Here is a 26735-nt window from a genome sequence, read left to right on the forward strand (position 1 = left end):
GACTGCGTATGTGCATTCATAAGATACGGATTCTTTGATGTGCGAGAAGTGCATTTCTCAAGCCCGACGCCTTACTATACGCCCTCACGTGCACTTGAACGTGATGGGCGCATATAAATTCTGTGAGCTTCTCAGGTTACTTCAAGTTCAAACGCCATCTTGTGGTCACTTCGTCTTTCAGGGGTTTGGTGGTAAAAGATGCCAACGACGACAGGTTTCCCTGCCTTGCCGCAAATAACGGGTGATTTGATACTGGAGGCGTTCTCACATGAGTCGCTCAACTTGGACTACCATCCAGAGAACTCCACAGACAATGGGAGACTCATCGAATTAGGTGGCACAATGCTAGAGTTCGTAGCTACACGATTTCTATATGCAAAGAAGCCGATTGTGCGCGCTTCAGACATACCTGTGCGTCGTGCTGTCTTCAGTGTTTCAGGAGAAGATGCTTAAGTCTCTATTCGTTTGTTGTATAATAGTCTCTGAGGGATGGAATACTGTCCTTGGGGAATTATGAGACTTGGGTGTCTCATTATAATTTACGTCAGAGACTGCGCTACACTCATTCTGATACTCTTGATGTCAGCAGTCCTGAGGTTGGTATTCGGCGTCTGGCACCATAATACACTTGAAATGCGGTTCTAACTGGTATTGAATCCTAGGAAACCAGAAGCCTTTTCCGGGCTTACGTTGGAGCAGTAGTCGTGCAGTCTGGCCCACAGATAGCAATGGACTGGATCGCAAAGCTGATTGATCCTGAGGTCAAAATACTCTCCGAGGATGACGTATCCCGAGAGATGTACCAGGAAATTGAACAACGACGAGCGAATAAGAGGCAGCGAACAGAGGCAGCATCGCCTGTAGCGGCGCCTCCGCCCATGCCACCTACTCCTCCACCATCGACAACCAGTGTTTCTACCTCAATTCCAGTACAATCCAGCGCAGTACAAGCTAGTATTCCTGACACCGCAGCGGCTGCGCACCCAATAATAGAGTCACAGGCAACTCCTAGTAGATCGGTTGCAAAATTCCTACCGCTGTTTAATCAGCGATGTTCACAGAATCATCTTACGGTCCAGTATCAGGCTTCCAACCATGCTTCTCCTCATGCTCCACTCTGGATAATCACATGTCTCGGTGGGTTGGATTGTTATTGTCCCACCAGTATAAGCTGACGAAGCCAATGTGTGTTTTATTGAAGTGAACGGAGTGCAAAAGGGTGAAGGTCGGGGCTCAAGCAAACAAATTGCCAAAGAAGCTGCAGCGCAACAGGCTTACTATGCCATGGGCTGGGACATGTACGGACTACCTAGCTGAACGGAAAAAGTTCTTTATTATTCATTTTCAAAATTTCAGCACAATCCACGCGATTTCTCTCAATCTAAAAGACTGCACCGATAGAGCTTGCGAATTACTGTTTGTTGTACACGCTGTGGCTAATCCTTCACAGAGCATAATTGTCACGGAGGTTCCATAAGATGGAATCGAGTCATTGTGTATAAATTAAACCCAGTCACAGGCCATGTGAAGAGTTCAAAGCGTCTAACTCGACTCTAAACAAAGATTTTCCAATGTCTAGAATTGTTTGCATGCATAAGGAGTGCAAAAGATCTAGAGGGTTCCTGTGACAGCCACCCCCCTGCAATGAGTGGAAGCGCTGCAATCCCTTATACTTTGCACCCTCGTTTTCCTGTACTCCACCAATCAGAGTCCCGAAGGGCGAAGCAGTACCAAGCAGATGTTCATCGACAAGGCCAGCAGTATGGCTTCGCCAAGTTTAGCTTTAATAGGTTTCTATCTAGAGACTTGTTTCCGGCGAGTTGAACTTCTCGTTCTCGGGGTCTATACATATCAAATGCGCTGTCATACCGCGAACGTTCACGTGTCCGTTGCTGGAGCTGTGAAGAAGCGGCGCTTGGCAACGCAGGAAGTATGGCGGACCGAGGATGAGTGTATTAGGATTGAAGAGAAGCCAGGGCCTGACAAAGGGACCGCTCGTGTTCGGTTGCCCCAAGGAATATTATACGCGCTTTTTATTCATTTTTAGAAGTCCTGAAGGCACATGACGAGCACTTTGTCAGAGATGACGCGAGAAGGAAACAAACTGAGAAAAGAAAGATTCGAGAACACACGGATCAGAGATTATGCGAGGCGACCGACGAAAACTCGGACAATGCAAAGTTCAAAAACATATGTGTGCGATATAGGAATGCGTGCGCAGCAACCGAAGTTCGACGGGACTTCTGGTGTGCGAGACTTCTGGTGTGAGTGGAACTTGTGGAAGTCCCAGAATCGTGACTAAGTAAAAATCATGTGACTAAAAGCTCGAGAGACGCTCATCTTGCTCATATCTTGCTTGCTTTCCTTCCTTCCATCTTCCGTCTCACCGCCTACACAATGGCGACCCACTCTGAGACGCATCCATCTGCATCTTCTTCTTCTTTCTTTGCACCTTACTCGCGTTCCAATCCGATTGACCTCACGCTGGATGATGATCCTCAAGCACGGCCGAGGCACACGAAACGGCAACGCATGGACTTTGATTTAGACAGCAATCCGTCTTCCACTGCGTCTTCTCCTTCTATTAGATCGCCTTCGCCTTCGGTGTCTTCAAAGCCTGTGCTTTCGCGGTATCCAGCCGCTCTCCACGTGCAGTCCACCCGCCCCGACTACTTGTCGCACATCGTTCAACCTCAGGGCGCATATAGACCACACTTTTCTGGTCCCTCAGACTCGTCAGCATTCTTCCCGAACCGGAATATACAAACAAGCAATGTACGGACCCCGTCTTTGTCCGGGTTAAACCTCAGTAATGGTGCGCAATCACTTCAACACCAGCAGATGCAACGTCAACAATCTTCCAATCAAGTCATTGATCTTACCTCCTCTCCTTCTCCGCCTCCCTCAAATCCTTCCGCGCCACATATCCCCCAGGACTCACATGGACCAGTTCATGCTCATGGCATGCTTAATCTGCCGCCGAAGACTCCTGTCTGTATAGGACAGCTGACTGTTACGGCGCTTGTTCTTTATCCTATCTCTTATTTGCAACATCAGATCCCCTACTCGGAGGGCATACCATGCGCTGATTGGGCATCAGTGCGCCTTCAGCATGATCCAATGGCTAAGCAGCGTAGTCCTAATGGCGAAGAGACCATCCATATCAAGACACCACCTACTAGGATTCCTACTGGTGAGGTCCTGCCTGGCGAAAATTTCGGTGTCGTCGAACAGAAGGTAGCCACAGCGCTGGGGCCTATGTTGGGAAAGGGATTAATTAGAATAGATGCGAAAGTCAGAAGGGGTGTTCCAAATGTAAGCTGCTAGGGTTTACTTTTTGTGTTACACGGACTCATAGGATACTGTTTCAGCTTCCTATTTTACCATTACAGATGCTAATCCATACCCCGAATGGCAACATCCCTATCGTTGCGCGCTATCTGCAGCAATCGGGCCTCCTTCTTGACCATCCTACCGACGTTTGGGACCAGACTCGTCTAGAAGCACTGCATTATTTGAATCCGCATAATCCTCCTCCTGGGGGTCACGCGCGTACCTTCAACATCGGATCATCAAGGATAGGGCAAGCAGGGTTAGGGGGAGGCGGATGGAGTAGTCCGGCTGTTTCAGGTAAGAGCGTAGAAGTGCAAAGGAGTCAGGTGGACGAAGTGTTTAAAAACATGAGGAGTGAAGACGAGTTGGAAGAAACCGAACCTGGTGCGTTACGTACGCCGTAATGAATTGTGCAGATATTGACTATTGAAAGGCTCGGATATTGCTACTAAACTGTATCCCCATCAGAAGAAAGCATTGACGTTTCTCCTTGAACGCGAACGAGAAATATCCGGACCGGGTGGAAGATCGTCGTCGCTGTGGCAATCCCGTACAAACAATCATTTCTCCTCCAAATCTTGGGTCAATTTGGTGACTCGGAAGGAGGTGTTTACGGAGCCTACTGACTGCAAGGGCGCTCTGCTAGCTGACGACGTAGGTTGATTATAGTAAGTCTGTTTCATTGATGCTGAGCCAATTCTAGATGGGATTAGGAAAGACAATTACCTGCGTATCTCTTATCGCACTCACCCTACCCGCCGCTCGCACGTTTGCACAGCAACCATTGCCGCAACTTCCTAGACCTCCGCTTGAGCAGAGGAACTCAGATTCCGCAGTTTCTGTGTCGCATTTCGCAGGGAGCGTCTGGGGAATGCCTGATGTATCTGTACAACCAAGCTCACTTTCTGCGAAGAAGAAGGCGCAAGTTCAGAGGGAACAAGACAAATTCGAGACCCTGTACTCCAGAGCGCGGAGAATAAAGGTTCGAAGTAGGGCAACGCTAGTTGTTTGCCCTTTATCCACTGTTGTCAACTGGGAGGATCAGTTTCGGGAGCATTGGGCCGGCGAAGTACAAATTGTGGGCGGTGCAGGAACGGGTTGCAACTCGACTACTTGCTTGGTCCAAACGACGTCAGACATGACACTCAATTCCCAGTCTTGCTGTGATACTGACGGCCGGATAGAGGGGAAAGGAAATGTCCGCAATGGCGAGGAAACGCAAGTGGCCAACGGTCATATGCCAGGTTCTGTGGATAAACCAACTCGAGGTACACCTTTAAGGGTGTATATATATCATGGGAATGCTCGACGTCCTGATCCTAATTTTCTTGCGGATTTCGATGCGGTTATCACGACGTATGCGACACTCGCTTCAGAGTTCTCAAAACAAACAAAAAGTATTTCTGTTCAAGACGATGAGGACGACGAAGTAAGCGGAGAAGGTGCCAATGACGTCTCTGGAGCCGAGTTTGACGAAAGTGGGAATCAAGTCATACAGATTCCAAAAGCCAAAGAAAAGAAGAGCTTGAAGAGGAAGAAACAACAAGCGTTGTTTTCTGGTGTCGTTGAGGCGACAAGTGCTCTTCAGAGTATCTACTGGTTTAGAGTCGTTCTTGATGAAGCACAGTAAGTGTTCGCTAGTTGCTCTATATTTACCCACCTGATTTGGTGTGCAGCTCGATCAAGGAAACATCGACCGTCGCGAGTCGTGCGTCATGCGATTTGGAAGCCGATCGCAGGCTATGCCTCACTGGAACACCTGTGCAGAACAAGCTCGATGACGTTTTCGCACTAATCAAATTTTTGCGTCTTAACCCTTTTGACGACAAGAATGTTTGGCAGGAGTTCATCGGCGTCCCTGTCAAATTTGGACAGCCGGTTGGAGTTGCACGCCTACAAATTGTGATGAAATCTATTACTCTTCGAAGGACCAAGGAGACGAAGGCTGAAGATGGAACGTCAATCCTGTCTCTTCCACCTCGTCGCGACGAACTTCGTCTTCTCAAGTTCGACGAGCAGGAGCAACGAATTTACGATGAATTCTTTAAGGAGTCAAGGGATGAATTCAAGGAACTTTCTCACAAAAATGAGGTAATGAAGAATTACGTCGGAATTCTTCAAAAGATTCTGCGTCTTCGTCAAATATGCGACCACTACGAGCTGGTCGAGGGTAAGGACCTACAGGAGTCTGTCCATAATTTTGAAGATTTAGTCACAGCCATCGCAAGAGATGGTATTGACATAGCGCGAGCAAGCGCTGTTTTCAGTATTATCCGCGATGCCGGTACTGCTCAATGTGTAGAATGCGGTTGCGAGTTGGGAACGCCTGCAGACATTGCGCAGGTCGGCTTGGAAGATGAGTCTGCCTCAGGAAGTAAACGAGGACGAAAATCGAAAGCATCATCCCGCGTACCAACACGACAAAGTAGCCCGGTCATATATCGTCCAATACTCTCCCGTTGTCAGCATCTATTCTGCATTGCCTGCTTCCAGAACAGTATCTTTCCAGGCTGGCCAAATATTCCAGATGATTCTCCCCGATCATGTTCGGCATGCCAGACAGCTTTAAGGCCAACAGACGCTGTGGAGGTCAGTCCTGACTGCTCGATAGGTGATTTGTCAGCAAAGAAGAAACCAACGAAAAAGGAGAAACGTCAGAAAGGTGTGGATCTTGAGAAGTTCCATCCATCAACAAAAGTGAAGGCTTTACTCGGGGACTTGATCACCTTCTCACGTATGAATCCGTACTCGCCCAATTACGATCCTTCTTCAATCGAGATCCAGATGGTAGACGAGAAAGGCAATGATATCGACGACAACATCGTCAAGACAGTCGTATTGTGAGTTCTTCCACAGATTCATAAGGAAAGCTATACTAACTTAATCTCAGTTCCCAGTGGACGTCAATGCTAGACAAGTTAGGTCAAGATGTCTCTAGCAGCTTTCCGTGCTCTAACTTGATGTTTTAGAGTTGAAGATGCTCTGGAAGCAGCTGGAATTCGTTACGAGCGCCTCGATGGTACCATGAGACGGGACGAACGTACCCGAGCTATGGATATCTTGAAAAATGACCCCGGTTGTGAAGTTTTGCTTGTCAGTCTAAAGGCTGGTGGTGTCGGTCTGAACCTAACCGCCGCTCAGCGCGTATATTTAATGGATCCATACTGGTACGTATAATATCAACCGACCTACTTGATAACGTTCCTAACGAAATGTCTGTCAGGAATCCTGCGGTAGAAAACCAGGCAGTTGATCGTATTGTAAGTTACCACGCACTACTTTTTTCGCTCTTGCTAATTTAGGCCTAGCATCGACTCGGACAGAGGAAACCTGTCACAACCGTAAAACTCATCATTGAGAACACGATTGAGGCGCGACTACTGGAAGTACAAAAGAAGAAAACCGAACTCGCGAATATGACGCTTGGCACCCATCTTAGCAAGGCAGAAGTCCAGCAACGACGCATGGAAGAACTTAATCAGCTTTTCCACGGCTAACCTGTACCTTGGAACGTATTATCTGCGCTGTTTGTCTTCGCCCCGTTACGCCCTGCGCTTAGCATTATTTTTATTCCTCATGTCTTTGGAGATTCCCAATCGCTTCGTCCTTTGTCCATTGCTGTTGTAGTTTGCTATTCTCTAATCATTACTCTACACGATTCGCATACGTTGCATGCAGAAGCTATAATAGTTTGTACTAGATTAGATTAAACTTGTGTTTCTTGGTCATCAGTGTCGAGGCATATTGAAGTATGGAGAATCTCGTCCTCAAGCCATTTCAAAGTCTGGTCGGCAAGTTCTTTTCCATGATCTAAGGGTGATTTGCCTTAAGAGGTGTTGCTTTCACGGATTAAACGAAGAAACTAACTGATACAATATGCATGTGGTATACCATGCTGGCCGTGGACAACACGAACGGAGTGAAGGTCGTCGCTCATCTCCCTCAAAATGGCATCCTTGTTTATTCCAACCCAGTCATCCGCCTCTGCAAGGAAGAAGTAAAGCCTGTCCTTTACTTCATGCAGCAGAACCTTGTCAAGATCCTTTATGGTAGCCATTTCTTCTCGCGCCATTGTCAGAGCAGCTAAGATCGAGGACGGTGAATTCAGAAACGACCAGAGCACTTTGACTTGATCATCTGGCCAGCCTCGGAAAAGAAGGGATATGGTTCTTTTCGGAATTACTCGGAATATCAGAGACATGGATGCCAGTATGTGAGGGATAGGCCCATGAAATAACCACTGCGTTTTGAGATTTTAGACAGCCATTATCAAGGTTCTTCCTTACGTACCGAAAAGCGAGACCCATTTGGCGTCCGCGCAATATGTGCAATGGTTGGGAATAGAAGAAATGCGCTAGTTATCCTTTGTGAGCGTTCTCTAAGTGCCTGTATGGTACATGGGTTAAAATGTAGTAACGCGACGTAAGATGAATGACAACTAGCAAACACCTACTTGCAATACTATCCATGCGCCAACGCTATGTCCAATAAGCACAATACTCGTAGCAGAACCAAAAGTGTGATCAATGTTGTCGACAATCTCAATTATTCCTTCAACTTGCGCTTCAAGCCGAGAGAAAGCCAAGGGTGTGGCGGCAACTCGTGGAGAATGACCGATGAGTGAATGAGCTAGAATTGCTAGAGAGTCTGGAGCCGATTCAGAAATGTGCGAGAGATATGGGATATAAAAATCAGCTAGACCCGGGTTGCCTGCAGTAGTACAGCTTTTGTTTGAATTTATCGAGACGGTACGAGCAAGGAGAGCGAATTACCAGGTACGAATAGCAAGACAACACTGGGTTGGGTATTAGCCGCTCGCCATGGCCACCATAGAGAATAAGATTCACTCTTGCCAAGATTTTCGGAGTGGGTATATACAGCAGCGAAAGGGTACGATTCGTTTTGCTCTACTTTTGATATTGGCTTGAGGAATGGCGGTAGCATCGTGGTAAGGTGTTTGTGGTGGTGGCAGGCACTGATTTGCGTTTTATACAGTAGCAACAGTCGCGTCGAGTCCAAGTGCCCAGTGCCAGCACCGAAGCACGCACGCATACAGGTCGCGCTCTCACCCTCATGTCGAGGCAGCAGCCCTTCCCGACTCCAAGAAGAGCAAACAATCCACCGCCGGTCGCTTATGATGGTCGCTTCGATAACACCATGCCTCTCGCGGTCGGCAACCGTGCACCCTCACGTCCAATGACACCGAGCTCGTCGACGGGTTCGGCCTCTGGTTTCGCATCTCCAGCTCGCCCAGCACGATCAGAGCGTCGCCCAAGGCATGCCTCACAGTACTCTATTAGTTCTATCTCTTCACGAGACTTACCTTTCGATGGTGCAAGTTCTTCTTATAACTCTGCGGGACCCTCAAGGTCTCAGGAGACATTCTCAAATGGAAGCTACGAGGACCAACAGACGTCCCCCGTCGCACTCAAAGCTCTCACTGCATTCCAGCAAGCTGGTGCGCAGCGGAAGCGTGCTATGACAAATGGGACCGTTGAACGAGAAAAGGAACGAGAACGAGAACTAGAAGAGGAAGCTCAACGACAGAAGCGAATTAGGGATAAGGTCCCTGGTCGGCGGGTAAACGGGAGGACCAAGGCAGTTGGCAACATCGATTGTAGGTAAATTTTACTATTGATAATGTTTATCTCCTAATAATTGGGTTATAGCTGTGTTGGACCGTATCGAGGATGACTGGGCTTTTGTTGCCGATCCAGATGTATGTGCATAGAGCTCGTCTTGTTGATTACAAAAGTGTCTCACGACGATCCAGTTCAATCCAGTGGACCTTGCGTTACAGTTACTGGATAGCTCAACTTCTGGAAAAGATGTTAACTCTTTCAGACAGACGAAAGTTATGTTATCTAAGGCCTTGAAGGGTTCAGTCGATAGTAAGTGACTACAATACACGATTATTATACATACTCAAGCAACTTAAAATCATAGAACACTACCAGGCGTTCGCGGCGGCACTCCCGCATCACTCGCAAGTGCTCAACCATCTGGATGCGACTCAGTCACAAGTCGTCGAGGCGCGTACAGCATTGCAGGAAGCGAAAGATGCATTAGGGACTAAGCGGTCGGACTTGATTCAACTCTCGATTCGTGGTCAGACGATCGAGGAGATGTTGGGACTGTTGGATGAAATGTGAGTAATATTCACACTACTGCTCCTGGACACTGAGGGTCTAATGTCTACTAGTGAACATCTGAAATCAGTACCTGACTCTTTGGAATCCTTGATGTCAGAAAAGCGTTTATTGCAGGCGGCAGGGCTGCTTGTACGGAGCTTAAAAACAATCAGAAAACCTGAAATGCTAGAAATTGGCGCGGTGTCTGATCTTCGATCCTATCTTATCAGCCAGGAGACTGTGAGCATCCTCCAACCTTCTCATATTGCGAGACCTTAGACCGTTTCTTCACAGTCTCTCCGAGACATCCTAATTGACGAATTGCATAGTCATTTGTTCTTAAAATCATTCTGGTGTGAAAACCGCTGGGCTGGTTACACTCCCAACTGTATGACCTGTACGTGATCGTATCTTCCATCTACCACTAGTTATCAACTAATATTTCTGTCGTTAAGTGCCAGAGGTTGAATATGATAAGGAGGCCCCTTCAATGTCGGAGGAAAGTCCGTCGCTGTCAAGTTCATCCTGCCCCCCACGTCTCAAAAAGTTCCTTAACGACCTGGCAACAAAGCCTAACGAATCTCTTCTCGAAACCAACGAGGTTGAGATAAAATCAAGCTCCATCCAAGCTCGTTCTTTCTCTGTTGCCTCCTTCTCGAGCCTCATAAATCGAGATAATGTATACAATCCCGAGAGAGATTCCTTTTCTTATCTGGAAACGCTCTTGGAGTCATTGGCTGTTCTCGGAAAACTAGGTAGTGCCTTGGACATTGTCAGTCAGAGGCTTCCGACAGAAATATACTCGCTTGTGGATCAAACCGTCGACGAAATACATGAAAGGGCTGAGCTGAGCCAACGGGCAACATTTTATGCATCCAGCATTCAGGGCCGTCCGTCCAGCGTCTACGTATTTACGAATGAAATTGGGATGGGCGATATGTCGTCTTCGGTGACTGCATCTTCCTTACGCCTGGCGGCGTTAGAGTCAATGGAGAGGCAGGTTGACCACGAAGTTCTTCGTGATCTTTTCTGGACCCTGTATTCGAAGCTCGATGCCGTCACCCAAGGTCTACGCGTTGTCTATGAAGTGTCAAATCGTATCGGCTCGGTGAGCGACCTAAACGCTAGTGTCATTCCCTGTCCTAAGAGCTTTGCATGATTTTACCAGCGCCGTGATTTCAAGGATACTTCTGGAGCGAAACCGGGTAATCTATTCCCATTAGCTGAAATTTGGTTGCCGATACAGAGTGAAGTAAGTGAATTATTTTTATTTCATCGCTTTGTATAGATCAGCCGCCTCCAGGTCCGAACTCTCTTAAATGACTATCTGAGCGACGAGGAGAAAGGGATGACAGCAGGTCGTAATCCAATCTCTTCAATTAATGAAATATTGAGAGAATCGAAATTCTTCCGCGATCGAGGCAAAGTATGTTGCTACTGGGATATTCCGATAACTTCCTCATGTCTCACATTGTTTACAACTTTCTAGCAAGTTTATCGTTTCTCGGACACAGATACGAAGGTGACAGGCAGGTCACTTCGTGCGCACGAGGATGAGCTTAATCACATTCTGCGGGACACCGTTCCCGGACTTGTTCAAGGAGCTCTGGAGACGGCAGTGCAAACGATGCTGTCTAATCTCGGGACGGATGAGCGCTTACTAGGAGCGGAGCACCATCGATTACTCATTCGACCTGACGCTTTTCATGTTAGCGTACTCTTTCAGCCTACACTAGTCTTTTTGAACCGAGTTGCAGAAGTTCTACCTTCTGGATTAGAGTCAACAAGGGCCTCAACAGAACTCCTGGACGATTTTGTCCTTAATGTCTATCTTCCGCAATTGGAAGAGAAGTCGTCTCTTCTTTTCCATCATATCGTAACTGGCCACGATGCATTCTTAGTTGACCCTTCTTCATTGAAGTTGTCTTCTCAACCCTTGCTGAAGGTGCGTTTGGGCTATGGACGTGTTCTAGAAGATCTCATCCGCTTTGTCAGGCTTGTACTCAACTCATGGCGTTGATTAACTCACTTTGCGCAATGCTCCGATCAACACCGTTCCACAGAGAAAGTTATTCTCGGCTAATACTTAGCGTCATCATCCAATTTTATCAGCGATGTAGTGATCGATTCCAGGACGTTGTGTCACGCAATAGTCAAGATTTAACTGATGTTCGCCTCTTGGTATCTGCTCGCTGGGCCCAACGAGAGGATCTCACCACTTGTCTCAGTAAGCTAATGAAGGAAGTACGTCAGATAGCCATAATCCACGCATATTATTGTGTTTACGAACTTGTGTCTTACAGGAGATTGACGAAAGTCGCACTTCCGAGATATGCGAACAAGAAATGCGGATTGAACTGCGAATACCGGAAAGCTCTGAAATCACTCGGGAGGATCTGCTAGGTTCCGTGCATGACATTTCTTTCCTTGGTAGCCTGTATCATAGCATTGTCAGTGGCATTACTCTCCCTTTGATGGAAGCTCGTTTATTCTCCCTTTTCATAGACGTGGTTTGTGGAGCAGCTACGTGGATTAAGATCTTCTTCAGACGAGGATATCAGATCTCCTGGTTCTGCTGTGTCTCCTGTGTTCCCTCCTTTACCACTGCAGCCTGAGACTGGCGATTTACGATTACCTTTATCTCGTGAGATGGGAGAGTACGTATAATCTCATAATCTTGTTGCGATTGTTCTGACATTGGGATGGACATAGTCGGTTCGGTGCGCTTATCTTGACGTACGAGCAACTTGCACAGGCGATACTCTTCACCATCCGCATTGATATTCGATGTCGAGCTATTTATTTCCTCACTTCGGCGATGCGTCATGTAAGTCATTACCATCCCCCCGCCCCCACAGCTCTTTCTCTAACTGGCTTGCAAGGGCAACTATCGCATCGACCAAGAGGACAGCGAGCCCGATCCTCATATCATTGACCTCAATAGTGAACTTGGACAAGCCGACGACTGCCTTTCGTCTACTTTGCCAGAGAAAGAGCGATTGTACGTGGCTATGTATATACTACTACTCCGTGTCTAAACAGCCCCCGCCCTAGATTCTCCTTTGTGGGCCTTGAGTCTCTTATGGAGGAGCTTCTGATCTCCAATGCTCGCTACATACGCTTCGCAAACATCCATGGGATAAGAAAGATCCTAAGGAATATTATCGCCATTCGACAGAGTTTGAAGATGCTGTCAAGTTGGTCTTCAACTTCCGATTTTGAGCGTGCACGAGAGTTCTTCGGGCTGTATTCTTTGGGACCTCAGGTTTGTGATGTCTGGTGCGCTTAATGGAGTAGAAGTACTTACTCTCATATGCCAGGCTCTGTTGGAAAACATCAAGAGGGAGAAGAAGTTCACATTTGAAGAGTATCAAGCAATGTTGAGTTTGCAGTGTGGAGTGGACCAGAGCATCGGCCAAAATGGCACCAACCAAGGCTCGGACCGTAATTATAGTATGTATGTTATTGAACTGCATGGGCTTGATCTTGAGCACTCCACTACGGAGCCCGCGTCTTAACTTCATCTCTGTTCATCGGGTATCTCCTTTTGCTTGGACTACTTCTGACAGTTCTGCCTCGACCTAATACCAGCTTATATTGGATTTTTTGTTCATTAGCATTCTTTACCAACGTTAGAGTACATTACTCGTTATGTAATTTATTAAGTGGCTTTCTTAACTGATCTTTGTTTGTCCATCTCCTCGGCTTTGCGTATCCACGCGATATTCACTTCGTCAACCAAAGGCAGTGTAGAGGTCGAACGAATCAAGTTTGGCGAATTGGCCTGTTTCGGTAGGGTTATGTCATAGGATCCGCCTTCAAGTACTTTGCCTTTTGAAGTGGACGTCTTGCGACAAAACGTCAATACCGGAACTTTTCCAAGTAATCGTTGATGCGCCCTCCGAAGAAACTTCGTCGGAAGCACAGGAGCGGACTGGCCAACCACCTGACCATCTACATCAGACTGCTCAAGATCCTTTTGCTTCTGAGTGGCATCTGCTGGTTCCTTGCGGCTATTCACCATGCTCTCTAATGATTCTAGCAAGCCGGTCCCTTGCAATTGACCCCTAATAAGACCGAGGTGCTGCATTTTGTCGGTTGCTTCAGAAGGCGGCACAGCGGTGACAGTGCCGGATTCTCTGTCTAAATCTACGACGGACACTTGAAGTGGAGGCATTACCCTTTTAGATTCTTCGGTGAAAAAGCGCCAGCGCGCGTTCACTTCGCGACGTTTGCTCAATGGACCCAGAAGACGCGCCTCCTCGGAATTCGGATCTAAACGACGCGGAAGAGAAGGTGGTACGTTGAGGAGTTGGGGTTTGAGCCCTTTCTTATTTATCCGGGACAGGTTGGAGGTCATGAGTGCTTTCATTTCTCGTGTGTAAATCGGAGGACGCGAGCTTTCAACATTGGGAATAATAGGCGGCGGCGGTTCGGCCGTTGCATCGTGCAGGAAGGGCTAGAACGGCGTCTCAGAAACACTGATTATGCATAATTTGCGAGTGGCACTTACTTCCAAAAGCTCCCTTCTGAGTTTGCCGGTTCGACCGTATGCATATTCGAGCAAACGAACGAATGAATCGGGGTCACCATCATTTGCCGCTCTAAGTCTTCTGTATTCCTAAACAGATTTCAGAAAAACGCAGTCGATTGAGGACCAATTGATACATACGCGTCTCAATCTTTTGAGCTTGGTAAATGAGCTCTGGCTCTTATGTGCAATCGCGCGAGCAGCTGCATCGACATCGTCTCGATACTTGAACCGAAAGAAAGCCCTACCGAAGCGTTGGTCACAAGAGCGTCATTCGGACAGTTAGAAACAATTACCTTAGGTAGCCGTAAGGTAATCTATTTGTTTCGCGCAGAAGAGATCTATACAGAGATATTATACTGGTAGACGACATTAGGCTGGAGGATGGCATGAAAAGCTGGTGCTAGTGGCTGGAGAAAGTGATCGACGCGTCTGGTACTTTGTTTGAAACACGTGACGAGCATACTTAATTCAACCCATCGAAGTTCAACCAGAGATTGTACCGGAAATGCTACCACTACCGTTTATAACGTCCTTGACAGAAAGGTCTACTGCATCCACTCTCTTGATTTCTGTACCTGAATCTGGTTAACTTGTCTGGGCTCTGTGGATACATTAAATCTCGTGGCCTTTGTATATTTGCGTACTTCGAAGATCGCTACTAGTCTACTACGTGTCCTTGGCACCGGAAGAAATTACGGACAAATGAGAGGGAGCCCACGATACTCCGGACGTCTTTGTTTGCAATAGTATTGTGAGATTTCTCCGAAGATCGGTCTTACCGCTCATCGGCGGTTCTCAGGTAAGCGTACCGCCAGCTCATGGAAAGTCTTTTCTTAATTATGGAAAAGATGTTCAGGAAGACAGCAACGTAACGACAGTCATGTTGGTTTTCACGCATGAAAATGGGTTGAGAATAAGAAAAATACTGCTTCTTATACTAGCATGTACTAATAGACTGGTCTTCTCCGTTTCTGATCGCATATTTGTGCTTTCAGCTTAATACGTATCATTGCTCTGCACCACAATCACAGCCAGTAACACAACTGTCGTGGAATATGTTCGGTCGTATCTTGGCTAAAACGACTTATTTCCAGTCCTGAGAGGCTCGTTGGGTGGCTACTCTGGTGCCTAGATCGACTTGACATAGCGCTAACTTTGGGTCGACATGCCGTTGGCAGTCGGGTAAAACGTCGGACGTAAGCGGCTTGTCATGAAGAAGTGTCGGTTATAGTAAAGAACGACAGTTCTTTCCGAGATTGCGCATAGAGACGTGGAGACCCTTGTATAAGAGCAATTGAAACTGAGGCAAATGCGCTCAGTCTCCTGGACCATCTGATCTTGACAATGAAGTCGGTCGCTGTTTCTCTTGTTGCCCTTTTGCCCTTTGTCTACGCCCAGTCTGGGGTGAGTTACAACATTAAGTGCCACCCGAGTCAGCAATTAACATTTGAAAACAACTAGCTCTACCAACAATGTGAGAGCATTGACTTTTAGACTGTATGAAGGCGAGCTGACAACAATCCTTGGAAGGTGGTGGGATTGGATGGAGTAAGTACTTTCCTTACCACGTATTCCAAAGATATCTGAGACTTATTTTCTTGAATAGGCGGGGCTACGACCTGCGTCTCTGGCAGCGTTTGCACAGAGCTGAACGATTGTAAGTTAGCGTAAACGTGAGTTGAAAGAGTGAGACTGAAATGAGCCCAAAATTTGTAGACTACAGCCAGTGCTTGCCTGGAACGGCTACTACGTCGTCGTCCTCTCCTGCACCTTCTTCGCCCGCCTCCTCCATTCCATTCATGGGTACGATCGTCCAAGAAATCTTCAGCTTTACATTACTAAATTTCTTACTCAGGTGGTGTCAACACGGCTGGATATGACTTTAGTGTTGTAAGTAGCATCAACTATATCAATTATATCAAGCATAAATCATCCACGTAGGCAACCAACGGATCATTCTCCGGAACTGGAGTGTCCCCACCCGTTGATCAATTCACTCACTTTGCGAGCCAAGGAGCTAACATTTTCCGCATCCGTGAGTATTGGACAGGGGAAAGTGTCCTGAGATGCTGACGACAAACTTAACTGTAGCCTTCGCTTGGCAACTGATGACACCTACCGTCGGAGGCTCCATCAACGAAACTTTCTTCCAAATGTGAGATTTGATGGCTTTGTCAAGAATTTTTTGACCTTACCTGTATTCAACATTCAGCTACGATACGACGGTTCAGGCCGCATTATCGTCCGGTAGCAACGTCCATGCAATTCTGGATGTGGTAAGTTATATTCCTTAGCTTCTCGCTACTCATTAATCATTATCTACTGTAGCACAACTATGCTCGGTGGAATGGTGAAATTATTGCTCAAGGTGGACCAACAAACGACCAATTCGCTTCTCTTTGGTCCCAGATTGCTGAGAAGTACGCGAGCGAATCTCGCGTAATCGTGAGTTCACTGAAGCCGGGTCAATCTTCTACCTCTCATATTTTCTTTAGTTCGGTGTCATGAACGAGCCGCACGACATTCCAGACCTCAAGGCCTGGGCTGGCTCCGTTCAAGCTGCTGTTAACGCGATCCGTGCGGCTGGAGCGACGTCTCAATTGATTCTGATTCCTGGATCCAGTTATTCGTCTGCTCAGGCTCTCCCGACTGAAGCAGGTCCTGACCTTCTTACTGTGACCGATCCTGCAGGAGGCACTTCTAAGCTGCTCTTCGATGGTAAGTACGCGTTCGGTCCTCGGCTCCGATCGCATGGCACTAAGATCTACCTTGCAGTTCACAAGTACCTCGACAGCGACAATTCAGGTACTCACCCAGGTTGGTGAACTTGTAATTAGGAAGAGACGTTACTGCATTTACACTTTTCTCGTAGACTGCACAACCGACAACGTACAGGTCCTTCAAACGCTTGTCAGCTGGCTCAAGTCCAACGGTAACCGTCAAGCTATCCTTTCCGAAACAGGTGGTGGAAACACTGCATCATGCGAGACTTTGTAAGCCATCGACTCTCTAATCTAATTTTAACTCTGAACTTACTGGCGTTTAGACTGAACAACCAGCTCGCTTTCGTCAAGTCCAACTCCGACTCGCTTGTTGGGTTCACCACCTGGGCCGCTGGAGCATTTGACACGACATACGTATTGACCGAGACGCCATTCAAGAACGGGACTGACCAGGCTCTGTGGACCGCAGCTAGTAAGTTTCTCTGACATATTTCGGAGCGTCTTTCTCAACGAATTTCTAGTCCGACCAAATCTTCCTTGATTGCGTACTCTACTTCCTTCGCGAGACCATTTGCAAAGTTCTCAAAGGCTTTATTGTAATTTTTGTTGGGTTTCTTCGGGGTTCTTTAAATTCGGTTCCGCGACTGCTGCATCACCAAAACGTGCAGAGTCTGACAAGGCAATATATTTACATGTAGACTTTATAAGCGAATATAAGGATCCACAATATGTAAAAAATATATGTCTTAGCAGTAAATTCCAATACATTTTCGTGTTCAATTTGGTGATGTGCTGTGTATCACGTATTTCAAACAAACAAGAAAATTTTTGATCTCTTATTCGACCAAAGCGCATCAATTCTCAATTACTTTCATTCCTGCCGATCTAGGACAAGTAACTTGAAAGTTAGCGGTAGCCAAAATAAATGTGCAAGAGTGAACTGTCGTCTGTCTGAAAGTTGTTACTGTGACTAAAGTTGGTAGCTGTCACGAAACGAAGTAAATTTATTTATAAAATTGCAGCAGTAGTATACCTCGACTGTTACGCTGATCTTTCCCTATTCACGAGATAATATTTCGCCAGTTACAAAGAATGGTAGGTATCGTAGGAGGTATCTGCTACACGTATCTAACATGTGAATAGGCACCAGTGAAAAAGAAGAATTTGAATCCGACTGGCCTTGGACGAGCAATTATCAATCAGAAATCTAAGGATGCTCGTCGCGCCCAGGAGACCAAACTTGTCAGTTCACTGCCGTCTGTACAAAGACACCTTTTAAATCATTTGAAGTATACTACAGATGTTGATTCGTCAAGCCGGCTGCGGTCGGTGACACAAGAGAATGACCTGGATGAATTTTTGAATACAGCACAGTTAGCTGCTACAGACTTCACTGCAGGTAGACTATATGCACATAATTACTTGCGAGTATCATTTACTAACTTCCTGCATAGAACGTCGCAACATTACAATTGTCCAAACACCGAATGCTGGTGCTTCATCCGCACATAATCCGTTTCTTCTATCCGACGAGGAAGAGAAGCAGGCTCTTGAACAGCATAAACAGCACAAGAATCGTCTCCGAGTACCTCGGAGACCCCCGTGGACACGGGAAATGACACATGCACAGCTGGAGAGGCAGGAACGTGATGCGTTCCTCGAGTGGAGAAGGGGTCTTGCTCAGTTGGTACCGTGCTTTCTTGTGTCTAATCCATGTCTAATGTTTGATTGGCATTTTGTTAGGCTACAAGATGATATGGGGCTGCTCTTAACACCATTCGAACGCAACCTAGAGGTGTGGAGGCAATTATGGAGAGTTCTTGAGAGATCTCATTTGGTCGTTCAAATTGTTGACGCACGCAATCCCCTCCGGTTCCGGTGCGAGGACCTAGAAGTATACGTTAAAGATGTGGAAGTTCCAGAGGGAGAACATAGATCTGGCGATGGGAAGCGAAATTCGCTACTCTTGATTAACAAGGCTGATTTACTTACAGCTCAGCAGAGGTCAGATATTTTGTTAGATATCTTTTGCATTCACTCAATTTCTTCAGGCGGTATTGGGCAGATTACTTCGATCGGGAGGGGATACAGTACGCTTTCTTTTCGGCAGCTAAAGCAGTGGCTTTGCAAGAGGCCCGGAGGCTTGTTCCACACGAACCGAATTCCAAGGATGAACGTGTGGAGGGATCAATTGGTGACGAACAAGCGGCTGAAGATCACGGCGAAAAACTATCAGAACCACAGGAGACTTCAAACCCACCCGAATCACCGGGTTCGGACACTGATGAAAGCAGCTCTGATAACGAATCATCCTCGGACGATGATCTTTATTTCGACGCAGAAGAAGAAAGCGAAGATAGCAAAGATCCCAGAACCCGAGTACTCAGTGTGCTTGAGCTGGAAGCTCTTTTCGTAGACTCTGCACCAGATTTATCAGGTGCGTGACAATGACTCTCGGTTCTTGAACTCAGAGCCTGACATAGATGTTAGCTTTCATTGACGCAGAGGCGAATATACCATCAAAACTTGTCGTCGGTCTCGTCGGTTATCCGAACGTTGGAAAATCCAGCACTATCAACTCTCTTCTGGGCGAGAAGAAAGTCAGTGTGTCTGCTACGCCAGGCAAAACGAAGCATTTCCAGACAATACATCTTTCCCCCTCCATCGTCCTATGTGACTGTCCAGGCCTTGTCTTCCCTCAGTTTGCAACGACTACAGCGGATCTGGTTTGCGATGGTGTACTGCCCATTGACCAGCTACGCGAGTATACTGCACCTACCACACTTGTTGTGAAGCGGATACCGAAGGCGATTCTTGAGGCTACCTATGGACTGACAATTCGCACAAGGACCCACGAAGACGGCGGCGATGGCAAAGTCAGTGCTGAGGACCTTCTTACAACATATGCTGGTAAGTAATCGTATTAATCTTTTTGACTCCACCTTGACAAATTGTTTGAAGTGGCACGAGGTTTCGCTAGAGCGGGAATGGGGAATCCCGATGAGGCTCGTGCAGCTCGGTACATTCTGAAAGACTACGTGAATGCGAAGCTTTTATACTGTCATCCTCCACCTGGCGTATCGGAGGACGAGTTTAATGGACAAGCGCAGGAATATGCTTTACGACGGATAGCAAAACGAAAACGAGCACCTATCACCCGAGTCACGAAGGATGCGGATACATTCATTGACACGGGTGGAAGTGGCGAAGGACAGCCCGTGACGAGTCATAAAGCGCGTGCGATAGACGAATCGTTTTTCTCCCCTGGTTCAGCACTTTCTGCCCGGCCGTTCGTGCAGGGCACCGCTCGTCATGGACAGGCCTACTCTCGAGGGACGGTGTATCCACACCAGAACATGATGAATGACGACGGAACACCCGTTGAAGGTCGGAGAGCGAGAATTGCTTCTGTCTTAGCGGCCAATGGAGCAGAGGTCGTTGGGAAAGGAAGCAAGAAGCACTTCAAAGGTAACAAGAGAGCGAAACAAAGGAGTGGTAAAGGATACGATTAATTGCTTTCCTGATTTCTTTTGTTGTATGCTCTCATGTACACTGGTATATAGCGTGTCACGCAAGCCTACTCATTCATTAGCGAGCTACCAAGCAACATGATGACAATAATGATACACAAGGTCGAAATCAGAAATGCGATTTAAACATAAACTGGAAGCTGTATTGCTTCGTGTCTGCGTCCCAGTGCGACCAGTTCCAACCTCCCTCATCGTCATCGTCATCCTCGATCTCTCTAGCAGGAATGCGAAACGCTATAGTCTCATATGGCTCAGCCGCGACCTGGATCAGGATAAGATATTTAGTCGTGACAGAAAGGAAGAGAGTTTATAAACTGCCCTTACAATGAGATATTGATAAGCCCGGTTTGGAGGCTCCCGTTTCTGCTCCCAAGCACTCATGAACCTACGTCGTGGAATGACACCGTCTTTGATTTGTGGGAGGTGAACCTGGACCATCATCCCTTCTTGTCGCATTTCTGGATCGCGTACTTTTGTGACCCGATAACCCGGTCTTCCAATTTTCAGGAACACTTTGCGTTGCACATTCGTTTGAGTTGGTGCAATCATTAGCTGCGCATCCTTCATGTCGCGTGCGGCACGTCGGGCCAGGTTGGTCTGATGCTTTTTACCTTGCGTGTGTGCAAGGTAGGAGCCTTCATTTGTGTGAAGAGTAAGACAGAGACGACATTCGTATGAACCAAGATGGTTGCGGAGAATGTATGGATCCTACAAGGAATAAGTACTGGAAGCCGATTGCGGACAAGACGCACTCACCTTTGCTAGATCAATGGTCTCCATCGCCAATTTTCTGAGACGCTCTCGCCTGTCGACATTGGCCTCCGAAGCGCCTGCTACACCACCACCACCGAACTTCGACCCGACTCGATTCTTTTTGATCAACAGTCAGCATTTGTGCTGCAAACGTATAATATCAGAACAAATACCTGAAAATCTAAGTGAATCATCAGTTAGCATAAAATAATGTGTTATGTTTACACACTTACCCATAATGTCTGCGTAATGCGACCGTCGTAGACAGAAGAGAGATGAGAAAGAGTCGAAGATGCTGCACGCGTCGGCCAGACGTGTGACCGCTACTTTCCCACGGCTATGAATAGAAACCAAAAATTTGGACGCCAGGCCTACTAGTAAGTCCATAGCTCAGCCCTGCCGTACTGCTGTCGGCACCTTTGCTATCACATTTTTTGCCTATCTCTTTGGCTCTTCAGAGATGGTCAGCAAGAAAAGAGGCTCAGAGCCTAACTCGTCCTCCTCGGTTCAGCGTCAGCGGAAGAGGATTAAAACATCTGACCCAACTGAAGATGTCAAGACTCAGACTCCCTCTGTGCTTCGACCAGAAGAGGTAGACTTTCCAAGAGGCGGGGGCACCAGTTTTACGCCAGTCGAGTACAAGGCAATAAGGGCTGAAGCTATAAAGGAACTTAACGATGAAGACGTCTTCGGGGTGAGTCTACTTGTATTGTGAACTGTTGGAATTCTCCTCACCGTACTTTGGTCAGGATTCTGCTGCACAAAACAAGCCATCCAAGAAGGCCAAGCGAGTAAAGTCAGCATCGAGATCTGCTAAAAAATTATCTACCGAAGTGCACAAACCAAAATCATCGGGTGTTCGAGTTGAGCATCTAAACTACAAAGTAAGTGAATAATTCAAGGCATAATTCTCCGTAAGCTAAGGTTGCCATAGCGTATTGTCCCTGGAATGAAACTGTTGGGTCAAATCGTTGCAGTTTACCCATTCAGCTTGATTGTCTCGCTCCCTGATCAACTACTTGGACATGTTCCAATCACGCATATTTCTTCGGAATTAACAAGTGCATTGGAGGCTGCTGACGCAGACGATGTATCGGAGGAAGGTTCAGAGTCTGAAGGGCATGCTAAAGACCCACCGGACCTGACCGATCTATTCCAAACCGGTCAGTACGTCCGCGCGGTAGTCTCTTCTGTCAAACCTCCTGGCAGTACGGACGGACAGATCTTCAGCCATTCCAAGGACGGCGTAGAGAAGGCCAGCCGTAGGGTGGAACTGAGCCTTATACCTGAACAAGTTAATTCTGGACTTAATAAATCGGACCTGAAGAAAGGTCATGTAAGTGGTCATATTTTTGGCAAGAGCTTTATATTGATGATTTTACAAAGACACTTTGCGCGGCAGTGAAGAGTGTAGAGGATCATGGTTACGTTCTAAATATTGGACTACCGGATGTTTCGGGTTTCCTGCGATTCAAAGCCCAAAAAGATGGCAGCAGCGATCGGAGACGTACTGGGAGTCTCATGAACACTATCGTTGAGAAAATGGGCGACGACGGTCGTACTTGTATTCTCACTGACTCGGAGTCCGATTTTAAGAATGCCATTGTAAGTCGTGTTTTTCTAGCACTCAAATGAAGTATTGACCCTTTCATCGTGAAGCAAAAAGAAGTGACGAATGTCTCTTCCGTGCTTCCAGGGACGCTCGTACAGGCCCTTGTGACGTCTGTAGTTCCGTCTGGTCTAGCCGTCCAAATACTCGGTTCCTTTGAAGGGACTATCGATTTATATCATTTACCCTCCTCCACATCTGCTTCGGAGTTCAAAGTAGGGAAGAAGCTTAAAGCTCGCATTCTGTATGATGTTGCTGGAACCAGTCCACCACGATTTGCACTGAGCTTGAAAGAACATGTGCTTACACTGGACGCTAAGAAGCGTAGTGCAGAAAGTGGCCAGTCTGTACAAGAGAGCTTCCCAGTTGGGACCATGCTTAAATCAGTGAAAGTAAAACGGGTGGAGCCAGAGAGGGGTTTAGTTGTCGGTGTGGAAGAAGACCTGGAAGGATTTGTTCATGTACGTTTGTCGCGTTGGGGATATATCAATGGAAACTGAAGTCTACCAAACAGATTTCTCATGTCTCTGATGACCATGTTCCCTCTCTATCATCTAATTCTGGTCCATGGAAGATCGGTACATCGCGCCAAGCGCGTGTGGTTGGATTTCACGCATTAGACGGCATCCTGCAACTATCGTTTAGGCCTTCAGTGCTCTCGCAGAAGTTCTTACGGGTAGACGACGTTACCGTCGGCGAGCTTGTGAAAGGAACCGTGAAAAAGTTGACCGAATCGTGTCTCTTCGTATCGATTAATGGGAATGTCGACGCTATGATTTGGCCAAATCATTATGCAGATATAATGCTAAAGCATCCACAAAAGCGTTTCAAACCCGGTGGAACTCTGAAGTGTAGGGTACGTCAATCTTGTTATTTGTCTAATTTTCATCATTTACAGAACTTTTGTCATCTAGGTACTCGTGGTTGAACCTGACCGCAAAAGGATCATGCTGACGGCAAAGAAAACACTGGTTGAATCGGATTTACCCATATTATCAAAAATAGAAGATGCCGAAGCTGGTATGGTGATCCATGGTACGATATGTAAAGTCCTGGAGAAGAGTCTCGTGGTGGAATTTTACAACCATCTTCGTGCTGTTGTCCCAGCACGGGAGGTCAGGTATGTCCACATACACGCAGCACGTTTGGCATTTAACATTTAGCTGACTATCTAATAGCGAGACACCTGTTACGAATCTTGCTGAATCTTATGCGGTGGGAAAATCGTTAAAGGTCTGCATCGTATCTGTAGACAGAGAAGCAGGTCGTATAGTCGCAAGCATCCGACAGGCATTAGGGGAATCTACTATAGGTAACATCAAGAGCGTAGAGGTCGGGCAGACCGTCTCTGGAACAGTACAAGAAGTGCATGGCGACAATGTCGTCTTAATCCTTGAGCCATCGCGGGCACGCGCTTTGATTTCTCTGCATAATATTGCAAACCGTCGGCGTAAAACAGTAGAGCAACTACGATCGTCGATCACGAGTGGCGAGAAAATGGAGGATCTAGTTGTCGTGTCGCGTAATCTTGACAAGGGGATCGTCATCGTCGCAAACCGTCCCTCTCCGAAGGCTTCATCATCGAAGCAAGAACCGATCGACTTAAGCGCGTTATCAGAGGGTTCGACCGTTGTCGGCCGGGTTGTGAAGCTAGGTAAACAAGGTGCCGTTGTGAAATTTGCGGGTAGAGTTACCGGTACTCTGCATCCTCTTGATACTACGGATGACTTCGAGCGACTAATCGCAATGCCCGCGATGGACTCTACGATAACTGCAGCGATTATTGTAATTGACCAGAAAGCGAAACGTCTCACATTGTCGACGAGGCCGTCTAGGTTAGACCAGAATGCTAAAGAGAAGGTCGTTGATCTCGAAGTCCCGGGCATTGAAGACTTGAAGGTTGGGCAAAGACTCAGAGGATTTGTGAAGAATGTCGCCGAACATGGTGTCTTCGTGACTATAGGGCGTGGAATTGATGCTCGCGTGCAGATCAAGGAACTTTACGACGAGGTATGTGTGCCACCGGCCAAGTGGCCCTATAGTTGTCATGCGCTTGTCTGATATTATTTTGTTAGTATGTCAAAGACTGGAAAAGTGGTTTCAAGGAGAATCAGCTTGTCAGCGGACGAATTTTAGGGTAGGTATTCATGAATAGTCAACTTTCACATACGTTAACTGTCTATCAGGATCAACCGTGAAAAGAAACAAGTCGAAATGACCTTCCGTTCTACCAAGACCTTACCTGAAAAGCCGGAAAAACTGCTGAGTGATTTAACCGAGGGCCAGAAAGTCGACGGCAAAGTGAAGAAGGTTGAAGACTACGGAATCTTCATTTCTATCGACGGCGCCAAGTTATCCGGTCTATGTCACAAATCGGAGGTACGTAAAGCACGCTTTCTCTTATTCTATGATACTAATCTTTCGATTTAGATTACAGACAATAAAGACGCGGATGTCACATTAGCCCTACGTCACTTCAGGGAAGGTGATCCGGTAAAGGCCATCGTCCTGTCAGTCGACACCGAAAAGCGCCACATCTCCTTAGGCCTCAAGCCTTCATACTTTTCCAAAGAGGATTTAGAATCACAGCCGGAAAATATGGAACCTGATGCTGAAGTAGATGGCGATATACAGATGCAGGACGAAGTGAGCGGCGAATCGGATGCAGAGGAAAACAAAGTTATCGAAGACGCTAGCGAGGATGAGGAAGATGATATCGAAATGATCGTCGACTCTTCTACTTTTGCCCCTCCTACTGTCGTTCCTGATTCTCCAAAGCAAAACGCTCCTCTACTCGCTCCAGTCATTGCACCTCAAGGTTTCCAATGGACAAACGAACAACAACAATCCGACGCTGAAGAGGCTACTTCGTCATCATCAGACGAAGACTCAGACGCACCGTCTGACAAAAAGCGTAAAAAGAAGAAGAAAAAGACGATCGAGCAAGACCTAACAGCCGATATGCAAACACGAACACCAGAGTCCGTGGCAGACTTTGAACGCCATCTACTCGCATCCCCGAATTCATCCTTCCTCTGGATCCAATACATGTCATTCCAACTACAGCTCGCCGAGATCGACAAGGCAAGGGAAATTGGGAAACGCGCGCTGCAGGCGATCAGTATACGAGAGGAACAGGAGAAGCTGAATGTCTGGATTGCCCTTCTGAACTTGGAGAACACGTATGGGACGGACGAAAGTCTGGAAGCTCTCTTTAGAGATGCTGCAAGGCATAACGATTCAAAAACAATTCATTTACGACTTGCGAATATATTTGATCAGTCAGGCAAACCGGAGGTAAGGGTGCAATGATCTGTGGCAACATGGGATTATTGATTTTACTCTACACTTTTTAGAAAGCGGAAGAGCAATACAAACGCACATGCAAGAAATTCGGCCAGAGTTCAAAAGTCTGGACGCTCTTCGGCGAGCATTATCTACGACGTGGCCAAGCTGATGAGTCCCGTAAACTATTGCCTCGTAGTTTACAGAGCTTGGAAAAGAGAAAACGTCAGTGCCTTTATTAAGCTTTAGCCCTTATTTCTATCAACTGACTGGCATCTACGTGGTGTACTCAGACTTGAAGACGATCTCGAAGTTCGCGCAACTCGAGTACAAGCTTGGCGATCCCGAGAGGGGCAAGACGATCTTCGAGGGCATCGTAGATTCACACCCAAAGCGTTGGGACTTATGGTCCATATACGTGGATATGGAAGCTGGACAAAAGGACATTCAGAGCGTACGGTACGTTGGCCCCTTCAACCAGCGTCATAAAGGAAGAAAAATGACTAACAGTCTGCGGAATAGAAACCTATTCGAGCGCGTATTCTCACACAAGATGACCAGCCACAAAGCGAAGTTAGTACTTTTCTTGTTCCTTTTTATTTAGAACACAGCTGAACAACAAAATTGTTATAGGTCGTTCTTCAAGAAATGGCTCGAGCTTGAACGGCGGATTGGCGATGAGGAAGGACAACGAATCGTGAAGGAGAAGGCAATTGAGTGGACTCAACGGACAGCTGCCCAATCTTAACTTACATCGCACCTCACTTGTCTTTGCACGTTTATTTGTATAATCAATCTGTCAATCCCATCAGACAAGATGAATTTCATCGGACGAGA

The 26735-nt window shown here is 47.0% G+C and overlaps 9 protein-coding genes across 9 annotated transcripts; 6 read left to right on the forward strand and 3 right to left on the reverse strand.

Annotated features, from left to right (window-relative positions):
- Nucleotides 1-195: 195 nt before the first annotated feature.
- On the forward strand, nucleotides 196-1380 carry FOMMEDRAFT_19079 (uncharacterized protein; the record flags this gene model as incomplete). The annotated part of the gene is made up of 4 exons (XM_007265229.1): nucleotides 196-411; nucleotides 480-596; nucleotides 663-1137; nucleotides 1202-1380. The coding sequence occupies 4 exons, from the start codon at nucleotides 199-201 to the stop codon at nucleotides 1315-1317; spliced, it is 921 nt and encodes a 306-aa protein (XP_007265291.1). The 3' UTR covers nucleotides 1318-1380.
- Nucleotides 1381-2358: 978 nt separating this feature from the next.
- FOMMEDRAFT_19080 (uncharacterized protein) lies at nucleotides 2359-7055 on the forward strand. Its single transcript, XM_007265230.1, has 9 exons — nucleotides 2359-3315; nucleotides 3372-3717; nucleotides 3767-3987; nucleotides 4037-4959; nucleotides 5010-6173; nucleotides 6224-6250; nucleotides 6303-6500; nucleotides 6557-6593; nucleotides 6642-7055. The coding sequence occupies exons 1-9, from the start codon at nucleotides 2398-2400 to the stop codon at nucleotides 6828-6830; spliced, it is 4023 nt and encodes a 1340-aa protein (XP_007265292.1). The 5' UTR covers nucleotides 2359-2397; the 3' UTR covers nucleotides 6831-7055.
- A 140-nt stretch (nucleotides 7056-7195) lies between these two features.
- On the reverse strand, nucleotides 7196-8277 carry FOMMEDRAFT_83275 (uncharacterized protein; the record flags this gene model as incomplete). The annotated part of the gene is made up of 4 exons (XM_007265231.1): nucleotides 7196-7573; nucleotides 7624-7719; nucleotides 7787-8043; nucleotides 8106-8277. The coding sequence occupies 4 exons, from the start codon at nucleotides 8275-8277 to the stop codon at nucleotides 7196-7198; spliced, it is 903 nt and encodes a 300-aa protein (XP_007265293.1).
- Nucleotides 8278-8406: 129 nt separating this feature from the next.
- Nucleotides 8407-12982, forward strand: FOMMEDRAFT_81678 (uncharacterized protein; the record flags this gene model as incomplete). Its single annotated transcript, XM_007265232.1, has 17 exons — nucleotides 8407-8950; nucleotides 9003-9052; nucleotides 9107-9224; nucleotides 9280-9481; nucleotides 9536-9704; nucleotides 9759-9861; nucleotides 9920-10572; nucleotides 10633-10716; nucleotides 10768-10890; nucleotides 10954-11409; nucleotides 11460-11708; nucleotides 11768-11914; nucleotides 11970-12121; nucleotides 12177-12291; nucleotides 12347-12465; nucleotides 12519-12729; nucleotides 12785-12982. The coding sequence occupies 17 exons, from the start codon at nucleotides 8407-8409 to the stop codon at nucleotides 12980-12982; spliced, it is 3693 nt and encodes a 1230-aa protein (XP_007265294.1).
- Nucleotides 12983-13125: 143 nt separating this feature from the next.
- Nucleotides 13126-14896, reverse strand: FOMMEDRAFT_27599 (uncharacterized protein; the record flags this gene model as incomplete). Its single annotated transcript, XM_007265233.1, has 5 exons — nucleotides 13126-13923; nucleotides 13978-14085; nucleotides 14137-14239; nucleotides 14292-14336; nucleotides 14778-14896. 5 exons carry the CDS (start codon nucleotides 14894-14896, stop codon nucleotides 13126-13128), a joined length of 1173 nt encoding a protein of 390 aa, XP_007265295.1.
- Nucleotides 14897-15331: 435 nt separating this feature from the next.
- FOMMEDRAFT_19081 (endoglucanase) lies at nucleotides 15332-17494 on the forward strand. Its single transcript, XM_007265234.1, has 15 exons — nucleotides 15332-15402; nucleotides 15460-15472; nucleotides 15529-15546; nucleotides 15605-15655; nucleotides 15715-15801; nucleotides 15854-15888; nucleotides 15940-16033; nucleotides 16090-16153; nucleotides 16211-16274; nucleotides 16327-16443; nucleotides 16494-16716; nucleotides 16774-16815; nucleotides 16871-16991; nucleotides 17045-17193; nucleotides 17243-17494. The coding sequence occupies exons 1-15, from the start codon at nucleotides 15343-15345 to the stop codon at nucleotides 17260-17262; spliced, it is 1158 nt and encodes a 385-aa protein (XP_007265296.1). The 5' UTR covers nucleotides 15332-15342; the 3' UTR covers nucleotides 17263-17494.
- A 319-nt stretch (nucleotides 17495-17813) lies between these two features.
- Nucleotides 17814-20233, forward strand: FOMMEDRAFT_133116 (P-loop containing nucleoside triphosphate hydrolase protein; the record flags this gene model as incomplete). Its single annotated transcript, XM_007265235.1, has 8 exons — nucleotides 17814-17816; nucleotides 17865-17963; nucleotides 18012-18120; nucleotides 18176-18404; nucleotides 18465-18725; nucleotides 18773-19158; nucleotides 19212-19631; nucleotides 19683-20233. 8 exons carry the CDS (start codon nucleotides 17814-17816, stop codon nucleotides 20231-20233), a joined length of 2058 nt encoding a protein of 685 aa, XP_007265297.1.
- Nucleotides 20234-20360: 127 nt separating this feature from the next.
- Nucleotides 20361-21241, reverse strand: FOMMEDRAFT_27602 (uncharacterized protein; the record flags this gene model as incomplete). Its single annotated transcript, XM_007265236.1, has 5 exons — nucleotides 20361-20513; nucleotides 20576-20959; nucleotides 21008-21121; nucleotides 21178-21185; nucleotides 21238-21241. 5 exons carry the CDS (start codon nucleotides 21239-21241, stop codon nucleotides 20361-20363), a joined length of 663 nt encoding a protein of 220 aa, XP_007265298.1.
- Nucleotides 21242-21464: 223 nt separating this feature from the next.
- Nucleotides 21465-26702, forward strand: FOMMEDRAFT_139869 (uncharacterized protein; the record flags this gene model as incomplete). The annotated part of the gene is made up of 15 exons (XM_007265237.1): nucleotides 21465-21698; nucleotides 21754-21888; nucleotides 21939-22340; nucleotides 22391-22609; nucleotides 22664-23074; nucleotides 23128-23469; nucleotides 23528-23733; nucleotides 23792-24623; nucleotides 24689-24750; nucleotides 24800-24992; nucleotides 25044-25910; nucleotides 25970-26123; nucleotides 26192-26357; nucleotides 26421-26471; nucleotides 26532-26702. The coding sequence occupies 15 exons, from the start codon at nucleotides 21465-21467 to the stop codon at nucleotides 26644-26646; spliced, it is 4389 nt and encodes a 1462-aa protein (XP_007265299.1). The 3' UTR covers nucleotides 26647-26702.
- Nucleotides 26703-26735: the final 33 nt, after the last annotated feature.

Source organism: Fomitiporia mediterranea (assembly GCF_000271605.1).
Source record: "Fomitiporia mediterranea MF3/22 unplaced genomic scaffold FOMMEscaffold_5, whole genome shotgun sequence".
NCBI lineage: Eukaryota > Fungi > Basidiomycota > Agaricomycetes > Hymenochaetales > Hymenochaetaceae > Fomitiporia > Fomitiporia mediterranea.